The 18136-nt window shown below is 34.6% G+C and overlaps 1 protein-coding gene across 3 annotated transcripts in view; it reads right to left on the reverse strand.

The window, feature by feature from the left end:
• Positions 1–18136, reverse strand: part of rbm20 (RNA binding motif protein 20) — a 72549-nt gene that overhangs the window by 21424 nt on the left and 32989 nt on the right. The window contains exons 1-5 of one of the 3 annotated variants that reach the window (XM_051907831.1): positions 10093–10634; positions 2713–3727; positions 1828–1889; positions 1345–1442; positions 428–516 (exon numbers count right to left, since the gene is read on the reverse strand). In XM_051907831.1, the coding sequence (XP_051763791.1) occupies positions 428–516; positions 1345–1442; positions 1828–1889; positions 2713–3522 (1059 nt within the window). In that variant the 5' untranslated portion in view covers positions 3523–3727; positions 10093–10634. Of the gene's footprint in view, positions 1–427; positions 517–1344; positions 1443–1827; positions 2107–2712; positions 3728–10092; positions 10635–18136 lie in introns of those variants that run through there. The other 2 variants (XM_051907830.1, XM_051907832.1) reach the window with 2 other exon arrangements.

The raw sequence follows: 18136 nt of genomic DNA on the forward strand, positions 1-18136 counted from the left end.
CTGAACTATACAATACTGATCGCTTCCACCTGTTTTCAAAAAGCTCTAGCTGTGAAGATGGCTCAGTTGTCCTTTGAATAATAACCATTAGACTGTGATAATAAGCACTAAGTAATCTGTCAGTCAGTGAAATAGTGTGACCAAAATATAGCATGCTCTGTATCTCAACACTCTTGGCTTCTTTACAAACCCTGTGAGCTAAAAGAACAATGCTATGAGATAAGCCAACAAACATTCAGAATTAAAGACCTCATCAAAAAGAGCTGGGTGAGTATTATTACAAATCAATATTACAAATCCACACCAGTCAACACCAAATATCATGTGAATTTTATTTATTTATTTATTTATTTATTTTTACAAAATATGACGGCATATTTTATTTCCTTAATCCTTGTCTGTTTAATTGTCTTTCCTCATCACTAACCTTTGCCCCTGAAGTAAATCCCGGCCCTGAGAGAGGAAATGACTTCATGGCTGTGGCAGGCAAATATGAAGCACTTCCAGTTGAAACATCTGTAGAAAGTAGGACAACATTTCAGATATCCAAATATATCTATAAATGATGCATTTTGAGGAATCTTAACAACCATGCTGAAAATTGTTCACATCACCTTACTTGAGGACACACTAAAAAGTTAGACCCCAAGAAATAGTTTGATTAAAGCATTTTTGTATGTGTTGAAACAGGAAATTGGGGCGGGAATATTTTAGTTTATTTAGGGCTTGTAGTTTTTAGCCAATAGCCTTTAGTTTATATACTGGCCTACAAACCAAATAAAGCTACTTCATTTGCAACCAAATTGTTTTTGGAAAAGGACATGAAGGTAAAAAAAAAATTAACAAGTGAAACTGAATAAAAAAAAGTGTGTTAGCATAACCGAAGATACAGAATAACCATGTTTTGCTTCTTGCTAATGCTAGCCAATGGCTAGCAAGACGATCAACATATTGGACAAAACTGTCATAAGTACAAGATGATTCATCAATACTTTTTAGTCCATTTTCCAAAGACTAAGTTCTCTATGTGTCTTAACTTTAAGGAGTGCACAAACATGCATTTTCAAGGGGTGTAATTTATTGGACAGCAAAAAAGAAATCAGTTTTTTGTTATTTAACAAAAAATGATCAGTGAAAAGTTGCATTTTTTTCAGTTGTTTCTGACAAAAACAAAAACTGTGGTGTTAACACACGTCCCTTAAGTGTGCCAGTCTGTAGACACTCCACTCTCCCGCCGCTGACAACCCTAAAAATAGAGTCCTCTCTAAAATCATGTCCCAGAGCTTTCAGTCTCCCGAAATTTCGGCGCTTACGTTGACGGACAAATTAGGAGATTTGACTTACCTTGACTGGCAGCTGATGTGTATGCCATAGTGTTACTCAATGCCATGTTCAGACATCCTTCAGACGACACTGGAAAGTGCACTGCTCCGAGCGTCGGGCTGTGAGGGGGACAGCACTGCATTTAGATCCTAAATCCCAGTGCATCTGGCCTGACTATATCTTGTGACACAGCTCAAATTCAGTTCCTCTCTTTAAATGGAAGAAGACTCTTTATAAAATAATTCTGTTTAATACGGAGATTGGTTGTACTCATAAAATGCTTAACAAGAGTATCACAGGCGATGACCAGTACATAACAAGGATCAAAATAGATCACATACAAACAAGCTATTTAAAAATATCTTGCTTCTACACCAGGTTAGCAACGATTAGCCACCCATGCATCAGAGTTGGTTGTTTGTTTATCACCATGATAGACACTTAAAACAGCACTGTACATCAATTGATGAAGTTTGTACAAATGGTATTTTCTTCTGTACTCACCTTTCAGTGTATAACGAACAGTTCTGCAGATGTAACTTGCCCTTCACATGCTGGTCCCAGTCCTGAAAACAGCACACGCACACACACACACGACACGCCTGTCAGATTGACTTCACTACGATCCTTCTCTATGAGAGTGAAACATTCCCCTGGCGTAGCCACAACCTGGGCCAATTACAGAGCTAGTAGTTCACAGCAGAGAAAGGGCGAGCAAGAGTTGAGAACGAATGCGATTTCAGCGAACTCCTGCAGAACAACTGCGTCCTCGCCCCTTCTAAACCTGCCTCCACTCGACACATGCCAGCTGCCACAAAGCATTTACACCCTAGTGTAACAAATGAGTCCATTTTAGCCAAGTATCTTGAAAACCCTCGCAGTTCTGCAGAAATAACTGGGAAAAAAACAGTTCCTAGTGTCGTTTCCAACTGGATCTCAATTCCGGATACTGGATGCTGCAGCTGAGACATCTGGATAGACTTCTGTAGATACGGTACAGAGTTCAGAAACAGAACTCAAAGCTTAGCATAAATTTGGCACATGTAGCAAATTCTTGTGAGGTTTGTCTTCTTACAAATATTTGATTCTGTTTACAACTAGTATTTAGGTTAACACCTATTATTCTGTTTACACCTAGTAAGATCTGTCTTTGTGATCCGATTACAAGTATTCTGCATTAAATACAAGTATAAACAGTTTATGATCCAATCTCAGTGCTGAATACAAGTGTAAACTGAGTCTGAAATGGTTTCTTATACAACCAACATTCAGAGTAGTCATAAACAAATGTGACCACATTGAATTTGTAGTGTAACGCTATTTCATCTTTGAAGTTGGTGTGAATGGGCCATTTCCTTTAATCTCAACCAACAAGTCTGATCTACTCACCTTCAAGTTGTAAACCTTCTTCTCACAAATGGTGCACTGATGGGGTAGGTGTGAAGGTGTCGTCCCATGATAGTCGTTGAACTGGTGGGGTTGTAATGACAAGGTCACCCCTTCTTCCCCCTGGGAAACCTGTGGCTGTTGTTGAAATCCCCCTTGCTGCCCGATGGGTGGGCCAGTCCCTGGGCCACATGTAGAGTTGAACTTAGGATCTGCTGTGGGTTCCTCAGGGTTATACAACTCTGCCCTCTGACCTACAAACCCTGGTCCGGGTGGTACCCAACCACCAGAACCTGTTCCTGTACCCATATCCATCTTCCCTAAGTTGATCGGACCTTTCCATTGCTCCTTATTGGCTGATGAAGAAACAGATCCCAGATTCTGATCATTGCTTCCTCCCATGAAACCAGTTTGTTGTACTGGGGTTTCTGAGGAGTAGAAGTCTCTCTGAAAATTGCTGTGGACATTGTTTCTGGGTTGTGTAGTGACTCCACCATACTGTCCTCCATCACATGGTTTGCTAGTGACCACTGAAGTACCTCCTAGATATCCAAATTGCAAGCGACGGTCCGTGTCTGTCGAATATGTTCCAGCCTTTTTGCCGAAATCATTGTGCTGACTAGCTTTTTGGTTGGACACCCCACTGTAGGCGGTGGGCCTGATCCCAGTGGGATTTGGGGTAAAGCCACCACCAACCAGTTGTCCTAGGGCAGTATTTGGGGGTGGGAAGGCTATGGGTGGAGGCGGAAAGGCCCCGCTGTGGGTCTGGGCCATACTTGAACCCCGAAGATGGTTGAAGAGAGGCTGGGACATGGCCACATTGGAAAGGACCTGATTTAGGACAGTGGCTGCGGCTGCAGTATTAGTGGTCTGGGCGAGTTTGAGGCGGTGAAGGGTGAGCTGGGCCTGAAGCTGAGCCAGCTGAAGACTGGCAGGACTCAGCAGCAGGTTCTGACCCACTCCACCATGAGCACCACCCAGAGGAGCAGACTTATTATCAAGCTTTTCTCCTGAGGTACTGTGGAGACACACAACATTTTGTCAATTAAATGGCCATGGGTCTTGGAAATGTACACTGTAAAAACTAGGCATAAGCAAACACACCACACTCTGTTCTAGGAACTTTCTAAAAACCAAAAACTAACGTTCCCAGAACATTACAGGAACTAAAAATGGTTACAAGGGTCACTATTTTAGCGAAAGCTTTTGAAATTGAAAGTTTTAGTTTTGCAAAACCTTAAGGTGCTGAAATGGGTTTTGTCTAGCTCAGAAACATTCTTCCTGGCCAGACATGAGTACAGAAACTGTGAACTCCCTGTCCCTGTTTCAGTGGACTGATTAATGAGCTCACATGCTTGCTAAATTTAGCATGCACTACTATCAATCAAAATATCTGTGCAAGCCTGATACCGCTCTCCTTGAGCACACACCCACCAAGCCAAAAGGCTGACATAAGTGGCAAAGCCCCAAGGAAAAGTTGTAATAGTGGTGAAAGACAGAACAACAATGTTTCTCAAATGTACAGGCCGTGATAAGGGGATTTTGTAGTTCTTTAACATCAAAGGTTCTTTCATGAGGTACATTCCAGATGTTCTGGTGTTTCAAATATAGACCAAAGTCATGCATGAGCTGTCAAGAAACAACTGGAACAAGGGGAGGCCCTCAGATCCTCTCAAATCAGAATTTGTGCAACTGAATCTTTTGGGGGGATTAACACCTCTCCAGAGTAGTGCTGGAGTCATTTAAGATTATGACATGGACTTACAGGAGCCTTTCCAGATCGTAAAGTTCACACATGAATACCAGCTCTAAATAAGTTATCTCTTCTTTCTTTAGACTAGAAAATAAACAAGATAATAGTTTTGTGTCTGCTTTTCTACTATCACACAAATATTCATATTTACAATACACATTTCATGTAAGAGACAGTCCATTGATGTGTTCCAAATCACAGGGTCCCTTCACAGCATTCAATGACTTGCGCATTAATTTACCTCTCCACTTCCTGTGAAGTGATATACAGATGAATTTCTTCCATATGTTGTTTGAGGTGACTCAGAATATATGCTCCCTATGATTTTGAGTCTCACCTAAGATGGCTGCATACACTTTGTAGTCCTTCGTAGGGCACTATAGGCAAATGGAACACACTTATAGAGCGAATGTGTAAGAACGAACCAAAAATATCTATACCCAAAGCACATGGCTACATCAGTATTTCAAGCATTAGTATAATGAATATAGAGTTGCACAGAGAAACTGGCAACCAGGCCACCTCTGTTTCAGACACTTCTGATATTCATGGAGGGTTACAGTGACTATCATTTGTCAATGACATTACACAGCAAGAGCTAAGCAATGCTAACCAACTGCTAGAGTTCATACACGGTTACCGCTAATATATATATATATAAAATACACTTAAAATGTAGGGTGGGTGACTTGATTTTGTGAGGAATTAGACTCTATCATAAGCGTTTGGAAAATGTCAGGCACAAAAGAAGCTAGGGGAGAACCGGGACGAAAGTAACAATGCGATTTTCTCAGAGCCCTGACTACATTTGCATTCCAAGTTATGACAGCACGTTCAGCACGCAACCGTTGACAGAGCTGCCAGATATCATGTGATTTCGTCATTGTTTCCCGCAGTTAGGTCCAGAAAGCAGTTTTCGAGTACAGTAAATAAATTGCTGAAGCGGTACTTTTTTTCTAATTACAAGTTGTGTTTGTCATTTCATTCATGTGTCACAATAATGATCAGTCTACAGGTTATTTAGTGCTGTAACACATCCTGAAGTTTGCCTTGTCAGAATTTTTCAGTATGAAAGTAAATCGGGTTTAAATATCAGGAGTTCCTGTCGGGACGAAAGTAACACTTGTTACTTTTGTCCTGCTGCAGTGACAACAAGTGTTTCTTTTGTCCCATTGCTAATGTGGTGGCTTTCTCTGCGTTGCAGCATTTATTAAAACATGTTTATGTCATATTATACTAGCAGAATATGCCAAAAGTGAGGGTCAGAAAGACAGACAAAGGTCTGATTCAGCCAGATGTTTATGAGAGAGCATTTCTGGACATACCTGTTGCTGATTTCTGTATGTCACCATTTATTCACTCAATCTGTTTACATTTACCATAGTCACATTTAGTTTTTAGCCATAGGCTACCTTAGCTTTTCCACATCCACCTATGAATTTGTAGTGTTTCCATTCAGATGTTTTTATGCATATTTTGAATTTATGCATAAAAACAGCTGGATTGGAAAAAAGACTACTGTTACATTATGTTGAGAATTTATATTATGCTAATTTAATTTAATTTTCATATTATTCATACTGTTGAAAAAATGTTTTATAAAATAAATTGACATTGCCAAAAAAACAACAACAACAACGAAACGATTCAAGTTTGTACTGTCGGGTTACTTTTGAAACATTTGATGACACTGAAATTCTTAATTTAAAATGAAAATGTAATTTAATATTTTTTTGCAAAGATAAAGGACAAAATATGTTTGCAGTTACATATTAACAAGGTCATAGTCAGGTATATTTAATAAAAACAAGACTAACACAAAAAATCTAGCTTGTATTGTTGTGTTACTTTCGTCCCACCTGACAGGGTCGAAAGTAACAATGTGCAATTTATGTTCAAAGTGAAATTATACTGAAGCCGTTCTATATTTGTACAAAATACCACTGGTATTGATAGACCACACTTGTGAGTTATTGACCACAGCAAAAATATATCGCTATCTAAAACATTATATTTTTAAATGATATTTTTGTGAAAAATGGTACTTTCGTCCCTGCTGTCCCCTACTTATACATTTTTAAGAAATATTTAAAAGACTAAACACATTTCTTTGAGAGAACATGCACAAGACCACCAAGAATGAGTTTTTTTTAGAAACGTTTAGATACTTTAATGATTCTCAGATCACAAATAAACATACAGATATTAGTTTCATTGTTGTTAGCATGTTAGCATGTAGCCAAGGCCATCTTATGCATCAAAAGGCACTTTGTATCTTTGTGGACATTAAGATATGCACTAAAACCCTTATTAGTTATTTATTTGTATTATTTCTCAGATTACAAATAAACAGAGATATTAGTTTCAATAATGGATTGTTGTTAGCACGTTAGCATGTAGCCATGGGCTTCTTATGCCTTGAAAGGCGCTTTATATTTTTGTGGACATCAAAATATGTACATACAGATTTATTTATTTTATTTTATTATTATAAGCAGTAGCAGCAGTATAAGTACAGTAAACTGGTACTTAAATATGGGTGTATATTACCACATTACTAGACATTCGCCTCTACAATATAACCTGGCATGTGAAACGGCATGCAAAACTGTAATGGAAATCTTGGGCTAAGACACAACATACATAAATTAGATTTTATGGTACAACAGGCCTTTGAGACCCAACAGCTGGTCAACTGTAGCATACCACAATTAAGAGTGCAGAAATGGAGCCAACTATGGATTTAAAAAGTCTAGTTTTATGGTTGGCATGCTATAAAATGACCTTAAGTGCACATAAACGTAATTACTGACTCTCTTAGGTTAGGTTTCAAAAATATTGTAACATTAGTAGCACCTAAGTAGAGCACATTTGCCAAAAGCATTGAGATTTATTTAAGATTATTTGAATAGATTTGTTCGATATTTTTTATGTATGTAATAATGTAATAATCTAATATGTTGCAATATTACATTTTTGTTGTATCTTGTCAATGATATTTTTAATCGTAATTGTTTGTCTTGATTAAATTGACGGAGACTGTGTAAACAAACATTTTCGTCAGCTATTTCGTTTGCATGGCTGCGTTATCAAAGAGGACTGTTGGGCATTACGCTGGTATCGTCCTACCTTCATGACTCAAAAGCCCAAAATACACCAATGACACACAGCACAGCACGCACAGCTACCACCGAAAACCAATATGGCTCTCACAGCTGCCTGCTCACTTCTGCACTTGAGTCGTCTCGTATAAGCAGAGGATCCAGGTGTCAAATGCCCTTCACCAATTAATACAAGCCCGTCTTAGGACAGGAAATGTGCAGAGCATAATTATACGCTATTGTGTATGTACAATGTCTTTGCACCAATCTGGGCCGTGGGAAGGAACAAGCTGCGTGACTCTGTGTATTTCTAGCTAATCCACAGATTGATTGGCAAGAGTACAGAGGTCACGTCCCCCTGACCTCATGATGGGACAAATTGTGTCTTGAAAGCAACTGTTCCAGTTTATAAGGGCTAAACCTTATTGGCTGGAAATGCATGACATCATGCCTCAGAGACAGAACCGTGTCTGCAATATATCCTAATACATGAAAACAGCACATCAATACAAGTTAACAAAAGGCATAAAAAGGCGAAATAGCTTTATTATTGTTTAAATATAAAAAAATAAAATAAAATAGAACAAAAATGGCACAAAAAAATGGTTATAAATGTATTTTAGACTGTATTGTAGTATGTTATCATGGCACAATTGGACTTCAGTTTGCATTCAAGTTTTATGTTTAGACTGCGTTTTTCATAGTGTGTTAATTACAGATACTTCATAGTGATTTTTGTCACAGAGGGTGGAAATCTTTCTGATATCACTCCAACAAGTGAGCCGTTTTACAATTACAGAGAACACATTTAAGGGACTATAGTCAGAATTTTCACCTTTAGGAAAATAATCTGGAGTATAATGTCCGGAAAAGAAAGTTCAAATGTAGTAAATAATGATTGACGATAATGTTTTACAGATAGAAATTATTTTTAAGCGCCTAAACAGATATGCAGAACCTGTTTTTAATTAGTTATTTCTGTTTTTTGTGCAGTAACAATTTCTTACAATAAAAGCATAATAAAAATGAGTTTAGTGCTATTGTTTTAATTAGAGAGAATATGTTGTATGATGCTGTATTTACTGTACTGACAATTTTATTTATTGTTGGTTTATGTATTAAATGTTGTGTGTGACCATGTTCTGCTGCTGTAAAGTCGAAATGTTTTCAATTTAAAGTGGCAACTTTACACTGACACTGATTTATTGCTATTTTTGGCTATTTTTATGTTTTAATGCTAAAATAATTGTAAACTAACTTTTACTATTTCCACTTTTAATCTATTTAACTCTATAATTAAACAGCACTTAACTGCATTATAGTTATTCAATGTTCATAAAATGTTATATATATATACAAATGTGTGTGTATTCATGTACTTCTGAACATGAATAACTAATGAACATTTTGACGAGGAAATCAGAGGTCATCTATTCTGACAAATGCAATGGGGCGCATATATTTCCATATTCAATTACTGCTTACAGGGGCATCTGGCGTCTGACATGTAATGTACTGTATGTACAAGGTTTCTTTTCACATCAGATTTAAATTAACTTAAAGTGTAAACTTACAAACACAAATATCTGAGAATCCGAGAACTGTATGACCACAATTGTCTAGTTTTATCAGAGAACAAACTTAATTCGTGTTTATATTGGAAGACTCTTATTTATTTATTTTGATTACCAAAAAAAAAAAAAAAAGACAAAAACTACCAAAAATGTAGATCTTTAAGAACTGCATTTTCAAGCATTCAAATAAAATTATATAAATTACGTTAAACTATACTGTAAAAGTAACATGTGCAACTGTCAAATTAAGGACCTATTTCATACTAGTCTGGTCTTTATATTCACTGTTGTAACTCATTAAAAACATTTGGTGTAGAAAAATAATTCACTCAGAAATTGCTAGTAATTTTTTTTTTTTTTAAAAGAAGCCATAACACATTTTGAAAGAGGAAAAACTGAAATAGTAAAACATATGCTAGTATGTTTGTTTTATTTACAACTTCAAAAAAAAAAACATTTTTTTTTTTTTTACAGTATAGTGAGGTTGATTCAGTTATTAAATAAGATTTTTGACTTCAATTAAACCAGTTACTTTAGATGAACATTTTTGGGGTTATTGCACTGTTAAATTAACAAAAAAAAAAAACAAATCTTTAAAACACAACGAAAGCAAAAGAAAAAAAACTCAAAACAACCTCTAAGAATGCTCAACAATTTCTCAATGTTAGATTTCTATTAATCACATCATCGAAATTCAACATGCATCTTTGTCTTGGCATACAACGGCACATCAGTCGCGCCAGTCTCCTGTAATGTCACACCAGAAATATCAAAGCTCTTTTTCTCCTCACACTTTAACACATACTATATCTGCATTCAGAGAGGAAACAATACCTACATTAGCCTCCTGACATGTCTGACCCAAAGATTTAGAAGAGCGTTAAATCAAAAAACCTGGCAGCCACTTTACAATCTATGTCAGAACACACTGTCACCGCAGGCCACTGGCTCTTACCTCGTACAGTCGCTTCACTCAACCCTATGATTTCCCTCTCTTTGCTGTAGTACATTGACCTCTGTGTACACTAGTCGCTTGTAGTTCCCTTTGCCACGAATGTGTGCTGCTCCAGCAGGCTGATTTGGCCTGGAATAGCGGCTGGAGTGATGAAGTGTCACATGTGCTCCGCAAAAGTGTGTGAAGGGAAAACAGGGAGGGCGATGTTATGTGAACTAACACCTTTGGATGAAACCATTCCCAAATGGGATGTGCCTCCCCATCCAATGCATCAAACTTACTTTCAATAGGTATATTTATTTACCAGATGTTTGAACAAAAAATTTCAACAAAACTAGTTTAGGTGCCTTGCTCAAGGAGAGAAGAGAGCGCTGTCCATTCACTCCCTCCACCTACATTTCCTGCCGAGACTGAAACCTGCAGCCTTCGGGTTACAAGTCCAAATCTCAACTGCTCTATAACTGTCTTTTATAAAACTTTCTTCATATCTTTAATAAATAGTATAGAGGGCCAATTTTGCTAATTAAATTAACTAGTTAAATAAACAGTGGTTCTCAAAGTTTTTTGAGCCCACCCCGTACCCATTATCTAGGTTCCCTACCACCCTCCGTCAAATAAAATGTGATTTAAATGTCTTCCCTGAATAGTAATGTTAATTATTATTCTGTGATTATTATAATTAGCCCTCTTATTATATTTCTACCATTCAGATGTTTGAGGTCAGTACGATTCTTTTTTAAAAGAAACTGATACTTTCATTCAGCAAGGATTCACTATTCAATAATAAATGTAATCAGTTTTTAAGCATATAGTTGTTGATTTTCAGTGCTGGTGATGTTGAAGTTAAAGAGACTTGTTACAAAATCCTGTTTAGAATATAATGTATCCATAGTGGAATTTTTTGTTCTTCCTTTCCTGAAACTCTTAAAAACCCTTTTATTACCACTGTGAATTTAACTCTAAATTTTGTGTGAACGTTTTTAAGAAAAAAATGTTTAAGGAAAATAATTTTTATCCCTTAGTTTTGAGAAGATACCCTGTTTTTTAAGAATAAAATATGTATCATTTTAGTGCTGTCCTGATTTACATCATTCATGAGTTCATTGCATTTCAAATATATTATATATATATATATATATATGGTCTATAAAGTATTTAATGCGATTACATGATTACATCAGAAGTAACTGTAATTAAATTACAGAAAAGTGTGTGTGTGTATATGTATGTATATATATATATATATATATATATATACACACACACACACACACACACACACACACTTTTCCTTTTATGTAATTTAATTACAGTTACTTCTGATGTAATCACATTAAATACTTTATAGACTAGAAAAATTATATATAAAACAATAGTGGAATTAACATAAAAATTTAATGTCTAAATTTAAAAATGTATGTTTTTTATATAACATTCTTTTAAATGCTTTGGTCAGTTCAAGAATAATTTATGCAATTTTATATTATTTGAAAGAATTAAAAGAGTAGTCTCATGTATATCGTTATTGGTTGAGGTTGATCTGGGATTTGTAAGTAATTAGTAATGAAATATTTTTAGAGAGAGTAATTAATACAGTAATCTAATTACACTGTTGAAGATATAATTAGTAGCTAGAATTAATTACTTACGATATATATATATAAACTAAAATATTAAAAAAGCTTTATGTACTAGAGCTAAATTTAAAATTTATTTGAGCTTGCAGATTGTGTACAATAAAACTTTTTATACATCTTTAATGGTTATAAAGGAGATCTTTTTTTTTTTTTTATCTGTTCCGACTCTTAAAAATAACCTTTATTGATTAATATCGTCAGGTTGATTTAGTCATATTAAAAAGTATGAAAAAGTTAGTTTAAATACGACCACCCAAAAGTTCTTTTTTATATTGCCTGTGAAAAATGCAGTTTAAGGGGAAAAAGAAAAATATGCATGTTAACAGTGGCCTTTAAAACCGAATTAAATTTAAATCGAAGTGAAACATGAGCAATCCAAATCAAGAAAAAAATGTTCTTCAGGAGTCACGTTGGAGTGTGTAGGATAACGTTGGAGTGTTAAATCCTAAATGTGATCCTTGTTTGACAGCATTCTGTCTTTGCCAAGACACCCAGCTGGCTCTGAACTTCATATGTCGAGTTTCTCTATGTCCTAGTTTTCACATTTTTAATTAGCAACATCAGTGAGTTGGAATGACAGATGAGTGGTATCACCTGCTTATCATGATAAACTGAAGTGCTGACAGCATCTGGGATAAAATGTAAGATCTGACAGATCTGCTTAAACTATTGGGAATATTAACACAGAATAGAAAATCATTATTAACCACAAGCATGTCGAACCTTCGGATGCAAATACTGGACGAAATTACTGACAAAATCTTAAAATAAATAATATAAATCACACGATAAAAAAAATACATTATTTCATTTGCTTAATTGTGTTTGTTGTGAAACTTTATTTCTTACCAAATTTACAGGTATTTTTCAGTCAATTTGTAACAGACTTTGTAAATACTGTAATGATATTATAAATGCAAGTAAGCTATTAAAAACAATTTGTTTATTATTTTATTAAAGGTATTTAAGGTTTTAAATATTCTTTACATTCAACTAAAAATATATAAAGTTGCCTACATTATATTAAATACAATACAAATGGTAAAATAACTTATTGAATGTTTGTATAAAAGAAAAACAATAAGATAAACTATTCATAAGATGCTCACACACATATCATAAACAAAAACACTTTCAAAATGATGCATATTGTAATTTTGGAATAAATGTCCAACAAATTGATTTTAGATAATTTTATATGATTTGAATAATCAAATACAATCAAAATTTGGGGTAAATTACAGCCTTCAATGGAAAAAAAGTCCCACCATTGGTCCATAAAATGAACATTACATTTCAATTTCAGTTTGAATTACCCATTAAAAAGTTGTCAGACTTACCACCAATAGAAATGTAGGTTTTATTTATATATACAATTATATAAATTTCATTATATAAAATTTATATTATCTTTTGGTGGCAGGTTTTATAACTTGTATATGGGTAATTCAAACAGAAAATGAAATACATTTTTAAAAAGAGTAGTTATATGAATTTCTTTGAATATTATTTCATTTCTAGTTTCTACATTTCGAATTTAAATTAATTCTACATCTTGTTTACGGCTTCAATTTTAATGAAATTCAAACCTAGCAGCAGAATTTGAGTTTTAAGTACAGTCTGAATTCATTTCTGAAGTGTACAATCCTGATTCATGTAAGTACTCTAAGAAGATATTCCTTGCAACATATCTGATTTAAATTCAAGAATATTTAATTAATAATCAAACAGAATTAATTAATCTGAACGCAGGACCAGTGAAACTTTAAACTCAGCTGTTTCAAATATGTTGACCCCAGGGTTGCTAGGACTGCCTAACAAAAAGAGCACAATGGCCAATCAAAAATAGTCCAAAAGTAGCACAATGGCCAATCAAAAATAGTCTAAAAGTGGCCCAATGGGCAGTCAAAAATAGTCCAAAAGTAGCACAATGGCCAATAAAAAAAAAATAGCCCAAAAGTAGCCCAATGGCCAATCAAAAATAGTCCAAAAGTAGCCCAATGGCCAATCAAAAATAGCCCAAAAGTAGCCCAATGGCCAATCAAAAATAGCCCAAAAGTAGCCTAATGGCCAATCAAAAATAGCCCAAAAGTAGCCCAATGGCCAATCAAAAATAGCCCAAAAGTAGCCCAATGGCCAATCAAAAATAGCCCAAAAGTAGCCCAATGGCCAATCAAAAATAGTCCAAAAGTAGCCCAATGGCCATATCCCAAAAGTAGCAGGTTTAAAAGTAAACCAATTTCGCAGGAAAAATGTGGTCTTGGCAACTCTGGTTGACCCCAAACATATGTGGTCACCAAACCCTGAAGTCGAGCAGCAAACAGACCAGCTGAAAGTGAGAGAAATCTTTTCAGCCTACCCCAGACTCAACCCTCAAACACAAGACAGATACTTTCAGTTACAAAGAGTTGCAAAGAAAATCTTATTTTTTACAAATTTTGTGTGAAAAGCACACATGAATAAATAGTTTTCGCTAACAGTGGATTTGCATGATGATTTAGAATAACCGTAGTTAATTTTGTCCCCACTTAAATTTTAATATAATGTTTTTGCAATTGCTGTTGGGTAAAATAAAGTACTGTAGTTACGCGTTTTCAATTTTATAACATTTTATAAAAAATTTTGTAATATTAAATATTAAATGACACATTCCTTATATTTTCATATGTTATCTTTGCAGTTTTTGTTGTTTCCTAATTTGTTTTGTTTAAAAGTTTTTATCTCACTAGATAAAAATTACCTTTATTACTAGGCATATATATACAGTAGTAGGGTAAAGTCATGCGACACTACATAATACTTTAATTCTCATTCATTTTCTTATTAATAATAAGATCAACAAACATTATTGCATTACTTAATACTTAATAGATTTGCATTTAATTTACATTAAAATGTCGTGAAACTTTAAATCATATACTTTCAGAAAAAAGGTTCACTGGAGTTCTGTATAGGACACTAGAGACCTTCTTGACCAAATTTTAAAGAACACTTTATGCCAAAAGGCTCTATATGTCTTAAATTATTCAATAATATCTTCATGTTTAACAGGTTTCAAATTTGTTTTGTAATAAAGTATGTTTATTGATGGGATGTCATGATGGGAACCTCTAAAAATTCTATATATGAAGCATCTGACGGATCCCTTGAAGGTTCTATATAGAACATTTTCTTCTACGAGTGTATTAGCCTGTTTTCATATTGACCTGTTTAAATGCACATGAACCACTGATCTGTTTGAATTATTTTAAGTTTTTTACTGACTGTTTGTTAATAAATAGATTCACATCACATAGTCATATATATGACAACTAAACAAACACTTTCTAAAAAATTAAAGCTACAGGTGACCTTGTTTTATATAAACAAGTTGCAAATACTTTTGAAAATTTCACAATCACTTCTTATTTTGCTCTGTAATATTAAGTGGTAGTTTTGTATGCTCTTCATGGCTTGCCATAAACAGCCCTTTGTACACAAGCGGCCCAGCATCTAATTCCCAGCGAGGTGCCAATGTGACAGATTTACAACCAGCCATCTGTTGGCATTGAGTACAGACGACACAGCAACCAGCATTTCAGATTCTTTCCCCTTTTTTAGCCACACAGGGCCACAGGACTCTAAGTCAAAACCTTCAGAATGGGAACAACACGACTGATGTAAAACTAAACCTTCACTTTGATGCCAAAACAAAGGATTGGAGGCAAACCAGCAAGTTTACTGGAGAACGCAAACTGTACTTTTACATGCTTCAACATATAGGTCAAAAATTTGTAAATAAGGGAAGAATACACTTAATATGTCAAAAAGTTCAGGCTATATTGATTAACACATCATGTACATGACAGTACTGCAATTTAGTTTTACCGCAATTAAAAAAAAATTGTAAAACAAAGATTTTGTTTGAATTAAAGTTTACGAGATCAACTGAATGAGGTGATCATGTGATAAAAATAGCAAGAGTCATTCATCAAGGTTTAAGTTGATCCCTGACAAACTGTCATTTCAAATGACTGATTTCATTCTTTGCTGTAAGCAGATAAAAAGGCAAATCCACTAGATGGTGCTGACAGATTTCTCACTGTCACCAAAGCATCCAAGACATTAATTGTGTACTGCAATCCACATATGGCCTAATGAGGGCAGTATGTACTGAAAAATGAGGGCAGTTTGTACTAAAAGATACATCTGCTGGTTGCACAGTTAAGTTTCCATGATAGAGAGAGAAATCTCACCTCAATCGACAGCTGGTTCTTCTTTAAAATGTAAATCTATGGAATTTTATCTTCATTGCTATAATCACAAATCTGTTTGCTTAGAAAAGTTACAGCACATCTCTCAATTTTGAGGTGTCTGTAGCACAAATGGTGTAGGACATCCACCGTAAAAAAAAATAAATAAATAAAAAAAAAACTTAATTTGTCACAATTTTACAGGTTGATTAAACTATCAAAAACAGAAAAGGTGGACATTACATAAATTCAATTACATTTTTAGGCCAGTATGAGCAACTCGAAAAATTTGTTTTTGGTCAGCATGATGACTTACGATTACATAAATGTTTTAGCTTTATGTAGTGCAGTGTTATTATAGTACTATTATATGCCTTTGACATTTTCAATAGTTTTTGTTTTTATGTTACTATTTAAGTTTAATTTATTTTTATTCAGTTCAGTTCAGTTTTAGTTTTTATTTATTTCCATTTTTACAGTTTATTTTCCATAATTTTATTGCTTCTACTTAAAGTTATTTCAGTTAGTTGCGAAGGCAAAATTTCTAATTTTGATACAATTTTTCATCTAATATTTATTTTATTTCAGCTTTTTTTAATTAAAAAGGTTTTAATTACTTTAGTTAATAAGTTGTGCTATGTTTCATTTGTGTCCTCTTTGTGAAATGTCTTCCATTTAAATAAGTACATATAACTTGTCATAGCGTTTAAAAATAACATATAACATTTCAGTTTGCTGCAAACAAACTGCTACACAAGATAGACAAATTGTATATCGCTATTATGTAATGTTAATGCTATGCTTAACTTATAATGCAAGCTTATTGATTATTAAGCTTATAGAACTTGTATAATGTTTGATGAAAGCACAGACCAACTTTAATTTCTCTAATCTCTAGATCTGAACCTGATTGTCTAAAGTTTTCTCTACTAAAACTCAATTGACATTTGGTGTGCATACACTCAAATGTGGCTAAACCAATCAGATTTTTAGTTTTATAAACATCATTGTGGTTAAACGCACATACAACCATAAAATCAAAATTTAGTAAACGGAAATGTGAAGTATGCATATAATTTCGAAGTAGCTTTCAATAAATCACTCCGACATTAACAACCTTTCAGCAAATGCAGCCTATGCCACTTGGCCAAGTCATTAGAGTCTGTCCGGATTGGCCAGTCAGGGCTGTAGGGAGTGTCTGAGCCAAACGCAGCTGAAGAGAGAGTGATTTACGGTGTTCTGTGACCCAAACCACAGTCTAGTCCAAGAGCGTACCATCACATGCATCTGGTATGTGATTCATGTGCTGCAGTAGCGTCACAACCAGCACAAACATTCCCCAGAGATGTTTTTAAAAGGTCCACATTTAGTCATGCCATATGGTGACTTTTACAAGCTTTTCTAAAGAAATGAAAACATACGTGAACAAATAGGGCATTGTGCCACCGGATAATCACCTAATTCCCACATACAAATTCTCAGTCTGTAATAAACACCAAAAATATAAATGTAAATTACAAATTTTACTGTGATAAGTGTTCAAATTGTTCATCAAAGGTGATGACTGTTGTTTGTGTTCACACAAAGGAAGCAGCCTAGCAATTGTCACTGTGTATGCACAGATATAAAAATTTAAGACTGGATTAGTGCCTACTAAATTCTCAGAGTTACATGCTGTCGACCTTTGGACAAGAAACACAGGCTGTGTTCCAAAACCAAGCCGATCTCATGAGAAAATCAAGTAGCCTATTTTATTAAGTGCCGATTTTATAAGAATTTGTATGACGTGATTCATATGGAAACGTAAGATTTATAGAAAAAAAAAAAAAAACAAGCATGAAGGTCCAACCATATAACTGAACCCTCAGTGGGGCTCAAGCAGATTTTAGGAAAATGTACAAATGAGATCATATGAATTTGCCACCAATTTGCAAAGCGTAAAATAGTTATGAATTGCCATGTCCAAAATACAGCGAGTTGCCTATGCAGGGAGCATTTTTTCATAAAGTACACATTTTAATTACTGTATGTTACCTCCAAAAATCCTAATTTTGACCAAAATTTTTAGAGGAACCAATACCAGAATGCACAGTGACAAGCTCGTTGAAAGGTAAATCCAAGATGACAAATGAGGTGAGGGAAATGCTAATAAACGTATTTCATTCAATACTCAAA

This window comes from Ctenopharyngodon idella, chromosome 10 (assembly GCF_019924925.1).
Source record: "Ctenopharyngodon idella isolate HZGC_01 chromosome 10, HZGC01, whole genome shotgun sequence".
In the NCBI taxonomy this organism is placed as follows: Eukaryota; Metazoa; Chordata; class Actinopteri; order Cypriniformes; family Xenocyprididae; genus Ctenopharyngodon; species Ctenopharyngodon idella.